The 16,984-nt window shown below is 46.7% G+C and overlaps 1 protein-coding gene across 1 annotated transcript in view; it reads left to right on the forward strand.

The window, feature by feature from the left end:
* The window catches only part of pcxa (pyruvate carboxylase a), a 56,242-nt gene extending 41,105 nt beyond the window's left edge, over window positions 1-15,137 (forward strand). The window contains exons 11-21 of the mRNA XM_067256688.1: window positions 3,345-3,489; window positions 3,985-4,074; window positions 4,337-4,558; window positions 5,653-5,809; window positions 6,667-6,907; window positions 7,533-7,782; window positions 11,070-11,314; window positions 12,498-12,677; window positions 13,968-14,216; window positions 14,492-14,632; window positions 14,862-15,137. Of these exons, the coding sequence (XP_067112789.1) occupies window positions 3,345-3,489; window positions 3,985-4,074; window positions 4,337-4,558; window positions 5,653-5,809; window positions 6,667-6,907; window positions 7,533-7,782; window positions 11,070-11,314; window positions 12,498-12,677; window positions 13,968-14,216; window positions 14,492-14,632; window positions 14,862-15,113 (2,172 nt within the window). The 3' untranslated portion in view covers window positions 15,114-15,137. The remainder of the gene's footprint in view (window positions 1-3,344; window positions 3,490-3,984; window positions 4,075-4,336; window positions 4,559-5,652; window positions 5,810-6,666; window positions 6,908-7,532; window positions 7,783-11,069; window positions 11,315-12,497; window positions 12,678-13,967; window positions 14,217-14,491; window positions 14,633-14,861) is intronic.
* The last annotated feature ends 1,847 nt before the right edge of the window (window positions 15,138-16,984 follow it).

Consider the following 16,984-nt stretch of genomic DNA (forward strand, 5'->3'; position numbering starts at 1 on the left):
TTCCACCATCCCTGTGCAGCACGAGTCGTGATTTGTGGCTTTTGGTGCAGGGAGAGCGAGCGTGTGTGTGTGTCTGTGTGCGCGAGAGAGAGAGAGATGGGGAGATGCAGAGTGAGACTGCAATGTGTATGCTACTGAGAAGAGAGGGAGAGAGGAGAGGGAGGGGAGTGGGAGAGAGAGAGAGAGAGCCCGAAGCAGTCCTGCCTTTCAGTAGCGGCGGAAAGGAGGGAAATGAAACGGAGGCAGCGAGGAAAGAAAATGAGCATGCAGGACGGGTTGGGAAGAGGATCCTAAGGGTGTGAAGGTGTAGGAGGGTTTGGAGGTGGCAGTGTCTCCAGCATAACATTCCTACTACATGATCATTATTATTATTATAATCATCATCCATCATCATCTGCCAAGCAGCCGAACCACAGGGACTCGCTTCCAGTCCTCCGCTGGGTTCAAAGCGACACGCTGGTTCCTGCGCCCCGAGGGGCGCTGCCACGGCGCTGGGGGTGTCCTCCGGGTAGCGGGCTCCCGTCGCCCTCCGGGTCGCCATTGTACATGACATCAAGGACGCGTTGCGACCAGGTGGAGGAAGAGTAGCGGTGTGCTGAGACGTCTGGAATTAAGACTCCACTGTTATAATAACAACAACGTATTCCTTTGCCAGAGGCTTTCATCCAAAGCAGAGTATAGAGGGGACCTCCTGAGAGGCAGTCAAATGGTCTACTGCTGAGAAATGCACACTAAAGTCCCCCACCAGGCCTATTACAAGTCAATTGCCATCCACAATTTCTTTAAAAGTCTTGAAATTACTTAGTATTAATTATTTAGCATCTGATGAAAGCGGGCAACTTGATCTTAATGTTGTGGGAACCTCGAGTTATCATAGTAGGAAGACGTTTTGTTATTCAGCGGTCTTGGGAGTGATGGTGAGTGTTTACATGCTTGCTTGCAGTGCTGCTCTAATGCTTTTCAATATGAGCTAAACGCGCACATATGAGCCAGGTAACCGAGCCGCTAAGCAATGGACTTATAGAGCAGCTTTGTACCCCAGATGATCGAAATGAGGGCTGGGTACAGGTTCAATCCCGCTGTAGCGTAGAGCGGGATTTGAGGCGTACTTTTCACCCTTGAGTATACGTGAAGACGAGACGACAGAGAGGGGGGAGGAAGGAAGGAGGGAGGGAGGGAGGGATCAGTCCTCCCGTCTATATTCCTGCTCTCTGTCCCCCCCGGGGTCTCCTCATTCCTCCGTTTCTCCATCGTGTGTTTTGGTTAGGAGAGTGACTCACCCTCACCCAGACCCAAACTCTAGGCTATATATAGAGGACCGTGTACAGGCATGCTTCTGACAGGAACAGGCTTGTAGTCTCTTAGTCGTTCACTGTCCAGCAATGCTCGCGCACTTTAAATCCACCTTTACTGGATTCTATCATGAATGGAGCCCTATTCATTATTGTACCCTGATGTCTTATGCTTGTGTAAAAAAAAACAATGTTTTCATGTTTTTGCTACACATTGCTAATTTACGGTATTTACGTTTTGTATGTCTAAGGCTAGTCCTGGAGCTGCTGTGTGTGTGTGTGTGTGTGTGTGTGTATAGGTATCCATGCCGACAAGTTATCTGAGACGGTGAGGGAGGATGTCATTGTGTCCAGCCATTCAGGATGGACAAAAGCAGCAATGTGGGCAATGACAGAGAAGCAGAATCTATTCAGCCCAGTGGATATGAACAGCATTTTACAGACTGGGTCTGAAATCAGTGGGCTTGGCTGCTTTAACAGGGCTATCAGAACTCATGCCAGTTGACAAATTGGGTGATATTTCAAAACAAATGACCTTGGCTTTTATTTATTTTATTTTCCCCTCTCTTCTTCTTTTTACGTAATCATGAAAGGCTAATTTGGAACAAGTGTCCTGGATGCATAATTGATCATTGGACTTCAACAGCAGACTTTAATCACATCCCAGTTGCTTTGTGCTCAAACATTATTATTTTAGTAATTTGTTTTCCCTCTTCTAACGCCCACTTGATGCAGTCATTATAAAATTGGTGCTTTCATAAAACTGGGTTAGCTAGTCATGGTGGTGAGGTTTCCACCCTGAAATGATCACCTGCTTCCAGCTGGGAAGGGCTAGTAGAGGCAGACTAGTAAAGTAAGGTGTCCTAGAAAATCTTCTGCTCCGCCCCTCCATCTCTCCACTGGAACATCGTTAGAAAAGGTTGAACAGGAAGATGAATCACTCCCCATCCTAGCCCTGTGTCCCTCTGCACACTCTCACACTGCGTCGATGCTCTATAGCGGTTGCAACACAATTTCTAATTAATCAACTTCAAGAACAAAAAATAAAAAGAATTGTCATTTTTTCCAAATCTGACAATCGAAAGAGAAAATCATTTTGTTATCTGATTTTTGTTCTTTGTATAGACCATTGGCTCCATCAGACCTGCTTGGTGTACAGCAATCTGGGTCAGCACTCTAGTGCTTTGAAATGCTGTTTGAAAATGTATGGATTGACCATGAAATGGGGATGGACTAAGGGCGTTGGAATGCAAGCAGAACATTCACCCACTCATCTCAGTCTCTGTCACACACACACACTCTCACACACTCTCTCTCACACACACTGTCTCTCTCTCACACACTGTCTCTCTCTCACACACTCTCTCTCACACACACTCTCTCACACACTCTCTCACACTCTCTCTCTCTCACACTCTCTCTCTCACACTCTCTCTCTCTCACACTCTCTCTCTCACACTCTCTCTCTCACACACTGTCTCTCTCTCACACTCTCACACACTCTCGCTCTCTGTCTCTCACTCTCTCTCTCTCTGTTCCTTCCCTCGTCCTCCTTTTCTCATTTCTTGGCGTTTCCACTCAGCTGTTCTCCGCAGCTCCTCTGGCCCCCAGGGCACCTGAGACAGATGTGTTAGCACGTCTCGGGGAGTGTGCAGGGAATATGTAGGGGGATTAGCCCCTTCCCCGGGATTGTTTTGCCCAGTGATTTGAGTGTGTTCTCTGCCGCGTGCAGGGCTCTGATAGCGCTCACACAGGATGGGAGCATGGTGTGTGATAGAGTGGTATTATCGAGCGCTGGGAGACATTGATTTGGTATTGGTCAGAGAACAACGACCTCACACAACCCTCAAAGACCATTTGCACTTCAGCTTTGGTTTGATCTGTCCCCTGTGTCACAGATCACACACACAACTTCTTATGGATAATCCCTCCCTCCCTCCTTCATCCTCCATCCCTTCATCCTCCATCCCTCCCTCCTTCATCCTCCCTCCTTCATCCTCCCTCCCTCCTTCATCCTCACTCACTTCTTCCACCTCCTCTTTGTCTACACAGACCAACATCCCCTTTCTCCAGAACGTTCTGAACAACGACCAGTTCCTGTACGGCACCGTCGACACCCAGTTCATAGACGAGAACCAGGACCTCTTCAACCTCAAACCGGTTCAGAACCGAGCCCAGAAGCTGCTGCACTTTCTGGGTAAGGGAGTTCTCCCACCTCCTCCGTCTAGGCCTGGAGCTTCTGCTAGAAAGACTGTGTTGGAGTGGAAGATAATGTTCCTGCTAGTCCTTTATTAAAGGTTGTTTTTTACACAGCACTATATCGGATCTCGTTGGTATTTACCCAATCATTTTCAGCTAATGATCTTGACTCATCGAACAATTACAATATCCCTCCGTACATTCAGAGGTGAGATAATTAACTGAATTCACGCTTGGCTGGAACCACACACCTGCTGCTATAAAAGCTCTAGAATTGCCAGCCCTCAAAGTTGTACTTCTTGATGTTTTGCTCTGTTACTCTCATGTTGGTACACAATAGATTCCTTTTTAGTCAAGCAATTTGTCAAAATGTTCTTGGAGCACTCTCGTGCATAGTGTGGCTCGCTAATGTCTGACAATTATGAAGGAGCTATTTAGAGACGCTTTCAGATAATGGATTCCAGGCACGACTTGTTTCTGCTCCTCGTCCCAGGTCACGTCATGGTGAACGGTCCCACTACGCCGATCCCGGTCAAGGCCAAGCCGTCATCCATCGACCCTGTGGTTCCTCCCGTCCCACTGGGTAACCCGCCAACCAGCAGACAACCTCTTAGTACCATCCATTTAAAAACCATTTGTCTTTGAGATATTGTTAGAGTTGCGCCATGCGTGGTGGGATGTGGTTATTGTTGCACCGTGCCTTGTAAATACACAGACCATTTAGTTGATTTGTGTGTCGTTCTAGATAGAGGTGTCTGCTGAATTATAAAATGGAAATGTTTTGCTTTGAAAAACGAGCAACTGGCAGAGTTTTGACATGTGGTGTCTTTGTTTCGAACTCCCAGGCGAGCCTCCTGTGGGTTTCCGTGAAGTGCTGCTGAGGGAGGGTCCCGAGGGCTTTGCCAAGGCGGTGCGTGCCCACCAGGGCCTCCTGCTCATGGACACCACCTTCAGAGATGCCCACCAGTCTCTGCTGGCCACCCGCGTGCGCACCCACGACCTCAAACAGATCGCCCCTTTCGTGGCTCACAACTTCAACAACCTCTTCAGCGTGGAGAACTGGGGAGGTAAGGAGATGCATTCAGGGAAACCATGCAGTTAATACACATGCATTAAGTATTTGTCTCTTTGTATTTCTCTCTCTCTCTCTTTGTCTCCCCTTGCTCTCTCCGTCTCTGAGTGAACCTCTGTAGTCTCTTTTGCGATGTTGGGTTTCGGAAGGTCGCAGGGTAGGAAGGTCATGTAGAACAAGCTGCCTGGTTAAGTAGAAATGTGACACGGCCCAAGGGCTAGTCTCACATTGTTCAGCAGTGCGGGTTATTCTGGGGAACTCAGGAGGGCTCCCTGCCTCGGTCTCAGAAGAAAGCAGGATGATGTGCTTGAGGTAGATGAGAGATGACTGCCAGCTCATCTCGAAGTAAAAAACGGATAGAAAACCGATTTTCTACCTCTGTTGCTAAGTGATGTGTCAGAATTTTTGACAATGCTCCTTTTGTCTCCCTGCCTGTGCTCACGACCTTTCCTTGCCCTGTCTTGTCAAGCTTTGTGTGGAAGTCACATTTGATATGTCATAGGAGCGGGTAATGAGACCACTTGCTTCCCAAACAGGAAAAGAGAAGAATTGCTCAAATGGATGTTGTGTGAACAGTTTTGGTCTTATATCTTGTTCAGTTACGTGATTGCTTGTAGTGAAGGCTACAGGTTAAATTGATAGAAAAGATTTAAGACTTTTGAGTTGAAAGGAAAACATTCTTCTGGTTAACGTTTATATATTTTCCCATAAATCTCCCCATTCATGTGAAAAATATCACAATTTAGTCTGTGAACTTGATTTATACACATTTTGTGACCCCCCACACAAGTTCGTACATGCAAATTACTTGCCAATGAATAATTGTCACGTGCCCACTAAATAATTACACCATATGTACTGTGGATTGATGGAAAACATTATGCTAGCTTGAATAAAGTGCCTTCTTAAGCACAGTCCCTACTATAAATTCCATTTGAGCATTCCCTACGGTATACATGTGTAAAGTGTTCTGGATGGGAACTACGGTATATAAGGGGAAAGTAAACGAACCCTCGACTGAGATGAGTCGAGGTCTGTGGACTCTTCCGGTCAGTGAAGTGGCTTTGACGTTCCCTCTCCCGTGTCCAGGTGCCACCTTCGACGTGGCGATGCGTTTCCTGAGCGAGTGCCCATGGCGGCGGCTGCAGGAGCTGCGGGCGCTGATCCCTAACGTTCCCTTCCAGATGCTTCTGAGGGGCGCCAACGCCGTCGGTTACACCAACTACCCCGACAACGCTGTGTTCAAGTCAGTGTCCGCACTGTGTCACACACACACACACACACACACACCAAGTTTATCAAATGGGTTGGAAATACTCCTTTTGGACGCTTTGCCAAAAGGGTCACAGAACAAGGGGTATTTGAACCTGAAACCTCTTGGATCTCCAGTCAGGTGCTGAGATTATACCCTACTCTCTAAATGGATGGGCATAGCTCAGTGGTTAGAGCATTTGAATACATTTCTAAGGTTCCCCTCTGGACGTCTTTAACCTACAGTATGTAAACACTGTATGGTATTTATCCACTATGAAACATATTGATCTAAAATGGAACAGAAAATACATAATCCCCCCCTAACATCATACTGTAGTTTGGATTAAATGGAAAGTCTGTATGCTTCTGCCACTTGCCATGTTATTTCACTGCACAGTCAGGAATCCAGCAGAATACTTATGAGGAGATTCTTCACTGAGGGATTCAAATAGTGTCACCTTTTGAAGAGAGTAAGGATGTTGCCTTGGTACCCAGGTACTACCAAAGGGGGAGTTTAGAAATACCGGTGTTGCTTAGCAAAGTGGACTTTGGTGTACTATCTATGTATTGAAGATACACATTTATTCAGTCTGAAACTCAGATTGATAGGACTTGCTTTATTTGTAACCCTTTCCCACTCAAGGATTCATCTTGATTACGTAAGCACCTCATCTAAACCCCTAATTCTGTAGTTCACCCTACCTTTAACATACTCTACAATATATATATAAAATGTATTATATCGAGTATATTAAATTATTCATATATATATATGAATATGAATAATATACATAATTTATTATACTCCATCTCATGTCCTCCACCTAAAACACCCTCCCCTCCCCCCAGGTTCTGCGAGGTGGCCAAGGAGAACGGCATGGACATTTTCCGGGTGTTCGACTCTCTGAACTACCTGCCCAACATGATCCTGGGCATGGAGGCTGCGGGGGCAGCTGGGGGGGTGGTTGAGGCCTCCATATCCTACACAGGAGACGTCTCCGACCCCATGAGGCAGAAGTACTCCCTGGAGTACTACCTGAACCTGGCGGACGAACTGGTCAAGGCCGGGACACACATACTGGCTATCAAGGTAGGGATACAAGCTGGGAGCTGGGACGTGCATGCTGACCAGGAATGCTAGTGACACACATATTGGTTCAAGGTAGGACCACACCAGACAGTGCTGGTTCAAGGTAGGACCACAGTCAGTGCTGGTTCAAGGTAGGACTACAACCAGACGGTGCTGGTTCAAGGTAGGACCACAGTCAGTGCTGGTTCAAGGTAGGACCACACCAGACAGTGCTGGTTCAAGGTAGGACCACACCAGACAGTGCTGGTTCAAGGTAGGACCACACCAGACGGTGTTGGTTCAAGGTAGGACCACACCAGACGGTGCTGGTTCAAGGTAGGACCACACCAGACGGTGCTGGTTCAAGGTAGGACCACACCAGACGGTGCTGGTTCAAGGTAGGACCACAGACAGTGCTGGATCCAGGAAGTGACATCCCTGTCAGCTCCACTCAGCCGTGTTATCTCTGCTGCACACATGTTCTGCTTGTCACTGTGACTGGGGATGATGAATGAGCCACGGATCCTGTCATTGAATGTCACTGTCCCCTCCCCCCTTTCCCTCCCCCACCCTTGTGCTCTCCACCCCCCGCATGCCACCTCTCCTGCCCCGAACCTCTCTCCCCCACCTCCCTCCTCCTCTCCAGGACATGGCAGGGCTTCTGAAACCAGAGTCCAGCCGGATGCTGATTGGAGCTCTGAGGGACCGCTTCCCCGATATGCCCATCCACGTCCACACGCACGACACGGCCGGCGCCGGCGTGGCGGCCATGTTGGCGTGCGCAGAAGCCGGGGCAGACGTGGTGGACGTGGCGGTGGACTCCATGGCGGGGATGACATCACAGCCCAGCATGGGGGCGCTGGTGGCCTGCACTAAGGGGACCAAACAGAACACAGGTGAGCCCCACACACCTGACACTACACAGCTGAGCTCTACTTGAGGACCAATCAAAACTCAGGGGAGCTGAGCTCTACTTTAGGACCAATCAAAACTCAGGGGAGCTGAGCTCTACTTTAGGACCAATCAAAACTCAGGGGAGCTGAGCTTCTACTTGAGGACCAATCAAAACACGGGAGCTGTAGGCCGTCAGCTAGGTGCTGATTTGTGGGCGTAGCCCTCTGTGACACTGCTAAATAGGGCTAAAATAATCAAGTTTAATTTTATTTGAACCACCAACGCTGGGTTATATACAACAGCAGGTTGGGAAAGGAAACTGTGAAAAACACATGTCAGCGGTTTCTTCGCTGAAATTAATTGGCTGAATTACTCTCACACACAGAGGGATGTGTTCTGAACTGGGACTGTCTGGAATGGACTGAAATCCCAGGCAGTTGAATAATGCTGGTCTTTAAACGCACACTCATTATGCCTGGTCTCCAGAGCTCAGAGATGGAGGGATGAACCGTCAGCACTAAAATAAGCAACACAACAGAGAACACATGGGAAGTGGTTTAGAAATGAAGCATGTCTGACGTTTTTGGCCAAGATGAGATGGCAAGAACAAGACAGAGGGAGCAGAGGAGAGGCAGAGAGAGATGTAGAGAGAGAGGGGAGAAGTAGAGACAGAGACCGACGTGGAGAGGGAGAGGTAGAAGTAGAGAGCATACCAGAAAAATAACAGAGTGGAGAGACGGGGAGAGACCGGCGAGAGACCAAAAGAAGGGATGCAGGGGAAGGTCACTTACAGACACGATTTCTCATACAGACACCACTCAGTGACCTTTCTTTAATTGAGACGTTACGGCATCAACTGATCAGGCTTAACCTCCTGTAATGACATGACCTGCCCGCCTCTGCCGCCCCGCCTCCTCCCCTCCCTCCCTCCAACCAGGCAAGCGGGGGGGGGGGCGTTCTGCTGCCTCCGGGTTGCTAAGGTAACCGGTGTGAGGCCTGAAGTGGAAGCCCTTGTGTTCGGCCGGCCGGCCAGCGCCCGATAGCTGTTCGCTTCCTGAAACGGCACAGGCTGAGAGAGGGAAGATTCCGTGTTATGAGTCAACGTGAGAGGTCTGTCTCCGTGACCCAATGTGCTCCACACACCCTATAGTATACGTTGACGTTGGTTGTCGATGGAATTTAAACTCTCTAGAACTCTTTTATAGAAAAATAATTCCCACAAAGCAACGCGGAATGTTGTGCCCAGCACAACAATGCAACACCTAGCCTCTCTTCAAGACAGCCTGTCATCACAAAAGCAACCAGGCACTAGCTATTCCTTGTGATGCGATTGGGTACACCGGATAATGAATGATGTCATAAACACATTCTAAAATATTCACTGGGTCAAAAGAATCCAATCTCTACAAGATCAAACGATAATTTAATATCTCTTTCTTCCGTACACAACAAATGCCACTTAATTGCTTTTGGAAAGCCCTCAAGGACTCGTTTTGAGAAGAGGGCAAGATGGTGAATTAATTAGCTTGACGAGTTGCATCTGATTAGAAATTACCTGGACATGTATCGGCATATAAACAACGGAATAGTGTTCCTCTGCAGTTACCAAAGCAGCTCATTTCAAATACATGTTCACTTTTTAACCTTCCTACTTGACGAGGAAATCGAGCATGTAACGCTGGATTACGCATCCCTCATGCTTTATTCCGAGGACTAAAAAGTTCTCAACACTGTGAAATTGAGTCGTTTTCTAAATGGAAAAAATAAATGCCAATACACTGGCTGAAGAAAGTTTTGGGTCTACATCTGTGCCTTCAAACATATTTATTTAAATTACATCTGCACCTAGTTGTTTGGACAAAATGGAAACCCGAGGTGCACTGTTTATCGCTATGCTTCTCAACCCAACCCTGTTATTTCACAGCGCTTTTAGAAATCCAGCAGAATAATTGTGAGGACTCCATCCTGTCCTTGGCCCTAACCTTTTTGAAGATGTTGAAATGTTTCCCCTTAAATGTTTTAAAATATAGTTGTTAAGGAAGGACTGTTGTGTTGTGTGTAGTAAAAAACAAAATTGTACGACTCGAGTGGTGAAGCGGCTGTACTGGATTCCTCATGGCTCTTATTGTTCGATTAATGGCTCAGCTCATCTAACCTTTGTAGGAGGCGGTTGCCTTGGTACCCAGGTACTACTAATAGGAAGTTTAGGAAACAAGAAATTTCATTGTTGCTTAGCAAAGTGGCCTTGAGTTTAGTATCTATAAAAACAATATCTGTTCAGTATAAAACACATTGCAGCTTTATAGACCTTTCTTTCTTTGTAATCCTTTCCGACTCATAGATTCATCTTGATTATGTAAACACTACTAGAAAAACCCAGTGTGAGATTCAGCCCATCCACAAGACGGAATAGCAAGGTTTTATAGCCTATGTTAATGTCCAGGCTTCTGCAAACCTAATAACAATAAAGTAATGAACAAACCATTAGGTGTGTGGATGAAGCCCATTCTACCACTGTGCTTCTCTCTGTGTCGTCAAAAGATTAAATTTTTAGTACCTGATCTATAGTCTTTTATTTATCAGAAAAGTTGTTTTTCTTACCTGTTACTAGGGAGTTCTTTCAATGTTTTCTCCATCTCAAGCCAATTCTTTTTCACTTGACACTTAATACCTTTTGAGCTTCTTATTCCTTCAATCTATCAATCCATACTTCTTGGTACTCTGCATCAGCAGAGCTCCCGAAGCCAAGATCCCTTATTCTCCTCCATGATGATTGTAGATCATACTTAAGACAGCTCCAGCCTTGGGTGACTGTTCGTCCATCGGCCTGTCAGTCTGTTTCAGTGTCTCTGTCTGTCTCAGAAACAGACACTGAAACAGTTTGTCCATCTGTCTGTCTCAGGGCTGCAGACAGACAGGGAAATCTGTCCCTGTCTGTATTCATCTGTTTGTTGCCAGATGAAGTTAAGACTTAAGTAAACACGTCTTCGCCGACTCCCACACCTACATTTACATTACATTTAGTCATTTAGCAGACGCTCTTATCCAGAGCGACTTACAGTAAGTACAGGGACATTCCCCCCGAGGCAAGTAGGGTGAAGTGCCTTGCCCAAGGACACAACGTCATTTGGCACAGCCGTGAATTGAACCGGTAACCTTCAGATTACTAGACCGACTCCCTCACCGCTCAGCCACCTGACTCCCACACCTCCATGTTAAACACGAATCCATGCTTGCGCTAGCAGCTGCATCTGAGCCGGTCGTCTTCCTTCCCCCCCCACCCCATCAGGCATTCCTCTGGAGAAGGTGTTTGACTACAGCGAGTACTGGGAGGTCGCTCGCGGGCTCTACGCACCTTTCGACTGCACGGCCACCATGAAGTCTGGAAACGCAGACGTTTACGAGAACGAAATCCCAGGAGGGCAGTACACCAACCTGCACTTCCAGGCTCACAGCATGGGCCTGGGACACAAGTTCAAGGAGGTGAAGAAGGCCTACACCGAGGGGAACAAGTTGCTCGGTGACCTCATCAAGGTGAGACAACCGTCTAGTTTTCACTTCCTGTATGATGTAGCAAAATACTGTATGTTTGTTTCGGTTCAGATTTTTTTTCTCCCTAGTCTGATCTGATAGTCAGATTTATAGTGTGAAAGAGAGTACAATCTTATTGAAGTGAATTGTTAAAGGCCCACTTATTCTGCTGCACTCCTCATTCTTCCCTCCAGAGCATATATGCGGGTCTCAGTTTTGTATTCAAAAATTTAATAAAAAGAGGAGAGGACTAAGTTTGAAGGGAGTAGAGCTGCTAATCTCACTGCTTTCTGTCTGGGCCTTGAGTCAGACCAGCTGAGGAGCTTTGAGCAAAGCTTATCTGTTCTGTTCCTTTACGCTTCTCTCTGATCTCTCCAATCAATTGCATCTTCTAGCTTTTGGTCTCGCCTAGATGGTTTTCATTTCCTACAGCTTAATTAAATGATCAGAGATAGTCGAGTTTGTGTTCCTCTTCCCTTTTCTCCTACTCCGTTTTCCCCGCGCTGTCTAATATTGCCCATATCACAGGCTTGGTGAATCAGTATCGGCGTTCGTTCAATAGACGACACGCTCCCACTGTTGTCACTATCTGCTTCTTTCTCTCCATTCAGTCTTCTTGTTGTTGTGGCGTCTCGCTGTCCCATCGGCGACACTAACTTTCTCTCTCCACTCCCCTCTCTTTCTCTGCTCCACCCTCGCTTTCTCAACCCTTCTCTTCACACCTCTTTTTCTCTCGCGCGCGCGCTCGCTCTCTCTTTCTCACTGTCTCTCTCGCTCTCTCTCGCGTGCTCTCGCCCTCTCTCTCTCGCCCTCTCTCTCTCGCCCTCTCTCTCTCGCCCTCTCTCTCTCACCCTCTCTCTCTCTCGCCCCCTCTCTCTCTCGCCCTCTCTCGCCCTCTCGCCCCTCTCTCTCTCGCCCTCTCTCTCGCCCTCTCTCTCGCCCTCTCTCTCTCTCGCCCTCTCTCTCTCTCGCCCTCTCTCTCTCTCGCCCTCTCTCTCTCTCGCCCTCTCTCTCTCTTGCCCTCTCTCTCTCCCCCAGCCTCCTCTCTTTTAATCTAAATCTATCTCCAATCCTCTCCTGGCTCTTGCTCAGTTCCTCAGCAGTTGGAATGTTTTGAAAGGTGAAAACGGAGTATGACGCTGGCGTGGTAGCATCAGTTTCAAAACTCCTGTGTCCCCCTCCCCAGGTGACCCCCTCCTCAAAGATCGTGGGCGACCTGGCCCAGTTCATGGTGCAAAACTCTCTGACGCGGGCGGAAGTGGAGGAGCGTGCGGACGAGCTGTCCTTCCCGCTGTCAGTGGTTGAGTTCCTGCAAGGACATATCGGCATTCCTCATGGAGGCTTCCCAGAGCCCTTCCGTTCCAAGGTAACGCCAACGCTAACAAGCCAAGCTAACGCAAACAAGCCACTCTTAATTCTAATAATTCTCTGGATAAGAGTGTCTGCTAAATGTAATAAGCCACGCTAATTTCTTCCAGCCATGCTAATGCTAACAAGCTAATGCTAACGCGCCCCGCTAATGCTAACAAGTCACACCAACGGTCCATGCTAACAAGCCCACCAACATTCCACGCTACCGCTAACAAGTCCTTCTAGGGCGCCTTGCTTGCTTGTACAGTACCTGAGAGGGAACACGCCGGCGTGTTCCCTCTCATCTCACCGTGTTATTGGACATTCCGCATTTCCTTTTACCCACGCTACTAATGCTTTCCATTGAACTGCTGTGATTTACAATCTGCATCTCTCAAAGAGCAGCTTTTAGTAATCAATAGCCTGCCCTTGGGGGGGGAGTGTATTGTATTGAGTGACTATGGAGACTGTCTGCTCTCCACTAGTATGTTAAAGTGAACCTCAACAGTGAGATTGTTATTTTCCACAGTATTAAAAGATAATTAGCTCACTGCTATATGGATTAAACATTCAGAGTGCATTTATGTGTACCTTATGAGGTCATTCAGGAGAGCTGGGGAGCAAAAGCATTTTACATTTCCTACTCAAGTTCTGCTGAAATGAAAAACTTGTTTGTTTGAAATGTTAGCCTATTTGCGTTATTTTCCTTTCTTCTGTCTGTACGATCCCTCTTGATACACTGCACTTATTTCTCGTGTATGAATTTTTCATTAAAAAAAATAATATGTCACCGCTAGTCTTGCTCAGAGAGCATCAGCCTGCATGAATTACCCCAAAGTATTTCCTTCAGAAGATCAATTGTTTTCTAGGACAAATGTGTGCCTTACACGGCCGTTACACAATGCAGCTCCCCCTCGTGCTTTGTTCGGTTCTGGACGCACGGTGGCACTTGTGTAATTTATTTTGCAGATCAGTTCAAAATAAATGGGCCATCTGCTTAGCATACATCATGTACAACAAAGGAGCACTACAGCTATTACCAAGCAGCGATTTCTCATTTCCGACAGAGATGTGCAGCATTATCTCTGTCTATCTGTTCATTATTACGCTCCTGTTTGCTTGGTAGGTTCAAACGCTTGGTTATAGCCTCTGGTATTTTTGTACATATTTTCAAGGGCTTGCTTTGAAGTCAGAAAATCCCAATCTGTATGAACTGATTAACTTCTAATTACAGACGATCTGACTAGCCATGCTGATATAGCATTCTCTGTTGGTATCTATCTGACTGGTCCCCCTCCCCCCCCAGGTGCTCAAGTCTCTGCCCCGTGTTGAGGGCAGACCAGGTGCCTCTCTACCCCCCATGGATTTCGAGGCCCTGGAGAAACGGTTGCGAGAGGCGCACGGTGATGACATCACTCCCGAGGATGTGATGTCAGCGGCCATGTACCCGAAGGTGTTCCAGGAGTTCAAAGACTTCACCACCACCTTCGGACCGGTGGACTGTCTGAACACTCGCCTGTTCCTCGACGGGCCCAAGATCGCTGAGGAATTCGAGGTCTTTAGCGTAATCGCCGATGTCATGATTTACTCATAATGACACATACATTAGTTTCCATGGAGTATGTTAATGAATCCAACTATTTACTTTCAAAAACAAAAACCATGATATCTGCTGTCGCGATCTATCCATAATAACAACGCATTAATTCGACAAAAACATTTAAAACATTGAATGTATTTATCAGCGCCCTCTTGACCTGCAGTCAGGTGCTGAACCACTGCGTTGTACCTTGTTGTTTCCTGATCATCTCTTCTTCCTGTTTGACTCAGGTGGAGCTGGAAAGGGGGAAGACCCTCCACATCAAGGCGCTGGCCCTGGGAGATCTCAACAAGGCTGGCCAGAGGGAGGTGTTCTTCGAGCTTAACGGCCAGCTGAGATCCGTCCTGGTCAAGGATACGGTGGCCATGAAGGTACATCCAGACGAGCCACTTCCTGTTTGTTGACTGTGTGTGTTCGTTTGTCATATGTAGTTCCTGGTCTCTCTGAACAACATCAAAGGGACCCTTGCTGCTTTTGGAGTTGGTGTGCACACGCGTGTGTGTGTGTGTACACGTATGTGTATACATCTGCCATGTATACGTTAATCACAGTAAGAATCCACGTAACGCATCCTTGTGCGCCCCCCCCCCCCCCCCCAAGGAGATGCATTTCCACCCCAAGGCCCTGAAGGACGTGCGCGGGCAGGTGGGCGCGCCCATGCCTGGCAAGGTGGTGGAGGTGAAGGTGCAGCAGGGCCAGAAGGTGGAGAAGGGCCAGCCTCTGTGCGTGCTCAGCGCCATGAAGATGGAGACGGTGGTCAACTCTCCCCTCGCGGGCACCGTGGCCAAGGTGTACGTCTCCACAGACAGCAACCTGGAGGGAGACGACCTCATCCTGGAGATCACAGAGTGAGAGGAGGAGGAGAGGATGGGGTGAGAGGAGGAGGAGGAGGGGGAGGAGAGGATGGGGTGAGAGGAGGAGGAGGAGGAGAGGATGGATGGAAAGAGAGGAAGAGAATGGAGAAAGAGGAAAAAGGAAAAGAGGATGGGGTGAGAGGACGAGAGGTTGGGATGAGAGGGAGAGAGGAAGAGGAGGAGAGGATGGGGGTGAGACGAGGAGAGTAGGACAGGTCTGAAGGGAGCCTCTCACCCCAAGCACAACCTCTTCAGCCCCGACCAGACGCACACACAGACACGTATCAGTTGTCCAGCTCTGTAGAGAAGAGGGAGGCAAAGGGATAGATAGATCTATTTTTGAAATTGAGAATTTGAATCAGCTGCGAAGAATAAGAATTGCTTTATTCGTTTTGACTGTGTTGTAATGTAGCTTATCGTCAGAGATATTTCTAATCTGTGCATTTGTATGAGCTGTAGTCCACTGTAACTATTAGGAAAAGCACAATCCTTAATCATGGCTTTAGAAGAACGCTAAATATGTATGTTTTCTTGATTTAAAAAAAAAATCTTATTTTGTCTAAACAGTTCATTTGCAGTGGCAAATACAGTATCTTGGAAATATATTATGCAATGACTGAAAATGAAGCAATGGCTGAGCAATTGACTTTCAGCCATTTAGTGCAATAAAATGTAATGAATTCCTAACCTTACTTTATCGTGATGTAACTTGCACAGATCGAATCAGATCATAAATCAAAGGATTAATTCATGTCTTACTTGCACATCTCCTCATCTTCGATACCAATAATCTGTCAAAGCGAAGACATACCTTCCTCAACACTTAGAATCTGTACTCATCACTGTATCGGATCTCTGGATGTGTCTATGATCTAGCCTAACCTGCTTTTACACTCTCCCATAGTTAGGTCTCTTGAGGTGTATTATCGCACCACAAATGACTCAGTCAACTTATACCCTGCAAATGTGTTACTATTTTTGACCAACTGCCTTGTACATAAACACATCTACATTACTTTAGATTTCCTAATATATGTGAATTAACAACATTACATGGTGGAAACCTATAATGAAATAATTCTGGAAATATGTAGTTCTCGTCGTAGTAATGGGGATTAACTGCACTCATCGATTCCAGCGATCAGCTGTTTCTTAATATTGTAAAGGGGATAGTTGAATGTTCTCAGTGTGGTTATAATACCCAATGACGCCTTAGGTTAATTAGAAGAAAGTTTACTGTTCAGTGTTTCAAACCTTTTTTTCTTACAATTTTGTCTTTTGTGTGATTTCTTTGTGATTTCTGTTTTCCCCTCCCTTAAATGTCAACGTGACATGTTAACAAACTAGAATTACAAGATTACAAATTTATTACATCCAACCGGGGCCATTTTCAGTGCAGATAAGTGTGCTGTTCCTGCTGCTCATCTCAGATATTAATGGTCATACATTCTTATATTCTAACTGCTGTCATGGTAACCCCTCATAGTGGTGGCCACCATGAGTAGGGCATTATGAGGTGTATTATTGGCAGTACAATGGGAATGGAGGATGGTCATCAACGTTTGTTTTTTTAATACGCTCATTATGAAATCAAAGGCTTGTCATTTCAATCATTTGAAATCCGACTGTATTTTTCACTGAATTACATTTTTCAGTTTGCTGTGGTCTCCTCTAACATTTCCTCTGTGAAAACACTTATTTTTGCTTTTGAGAGGGTTTAATGTACTTGTATGTGGGGGAAAAAAGACTAAACGTTTAAGGTTGTTAACCCATTTTAAAGTGGATGGATAAAATTTGTTCTGGGAGATTGTGATGAAAACGATGAAAATGAATGTTGGTGAGCTAAATATGCAGAGGAGATGTTAGCAT

The sequence above is a fragment of the Osmerus mordax genome, chromosome 19, assembly GCF_038355195.1.
Source record: "Osmerus mordax isolate fOsmMor3 chromosome 19, fOsmMor3.pri, whole genome shotgun sequence".
In the NCBI taxonomy this organism is placed as follows: Eukaryota; Metazoa; Chordata; class Actinopteri; order Osmeriformes; family Osmeridae; genus Osmerus; species Osmerus mordax.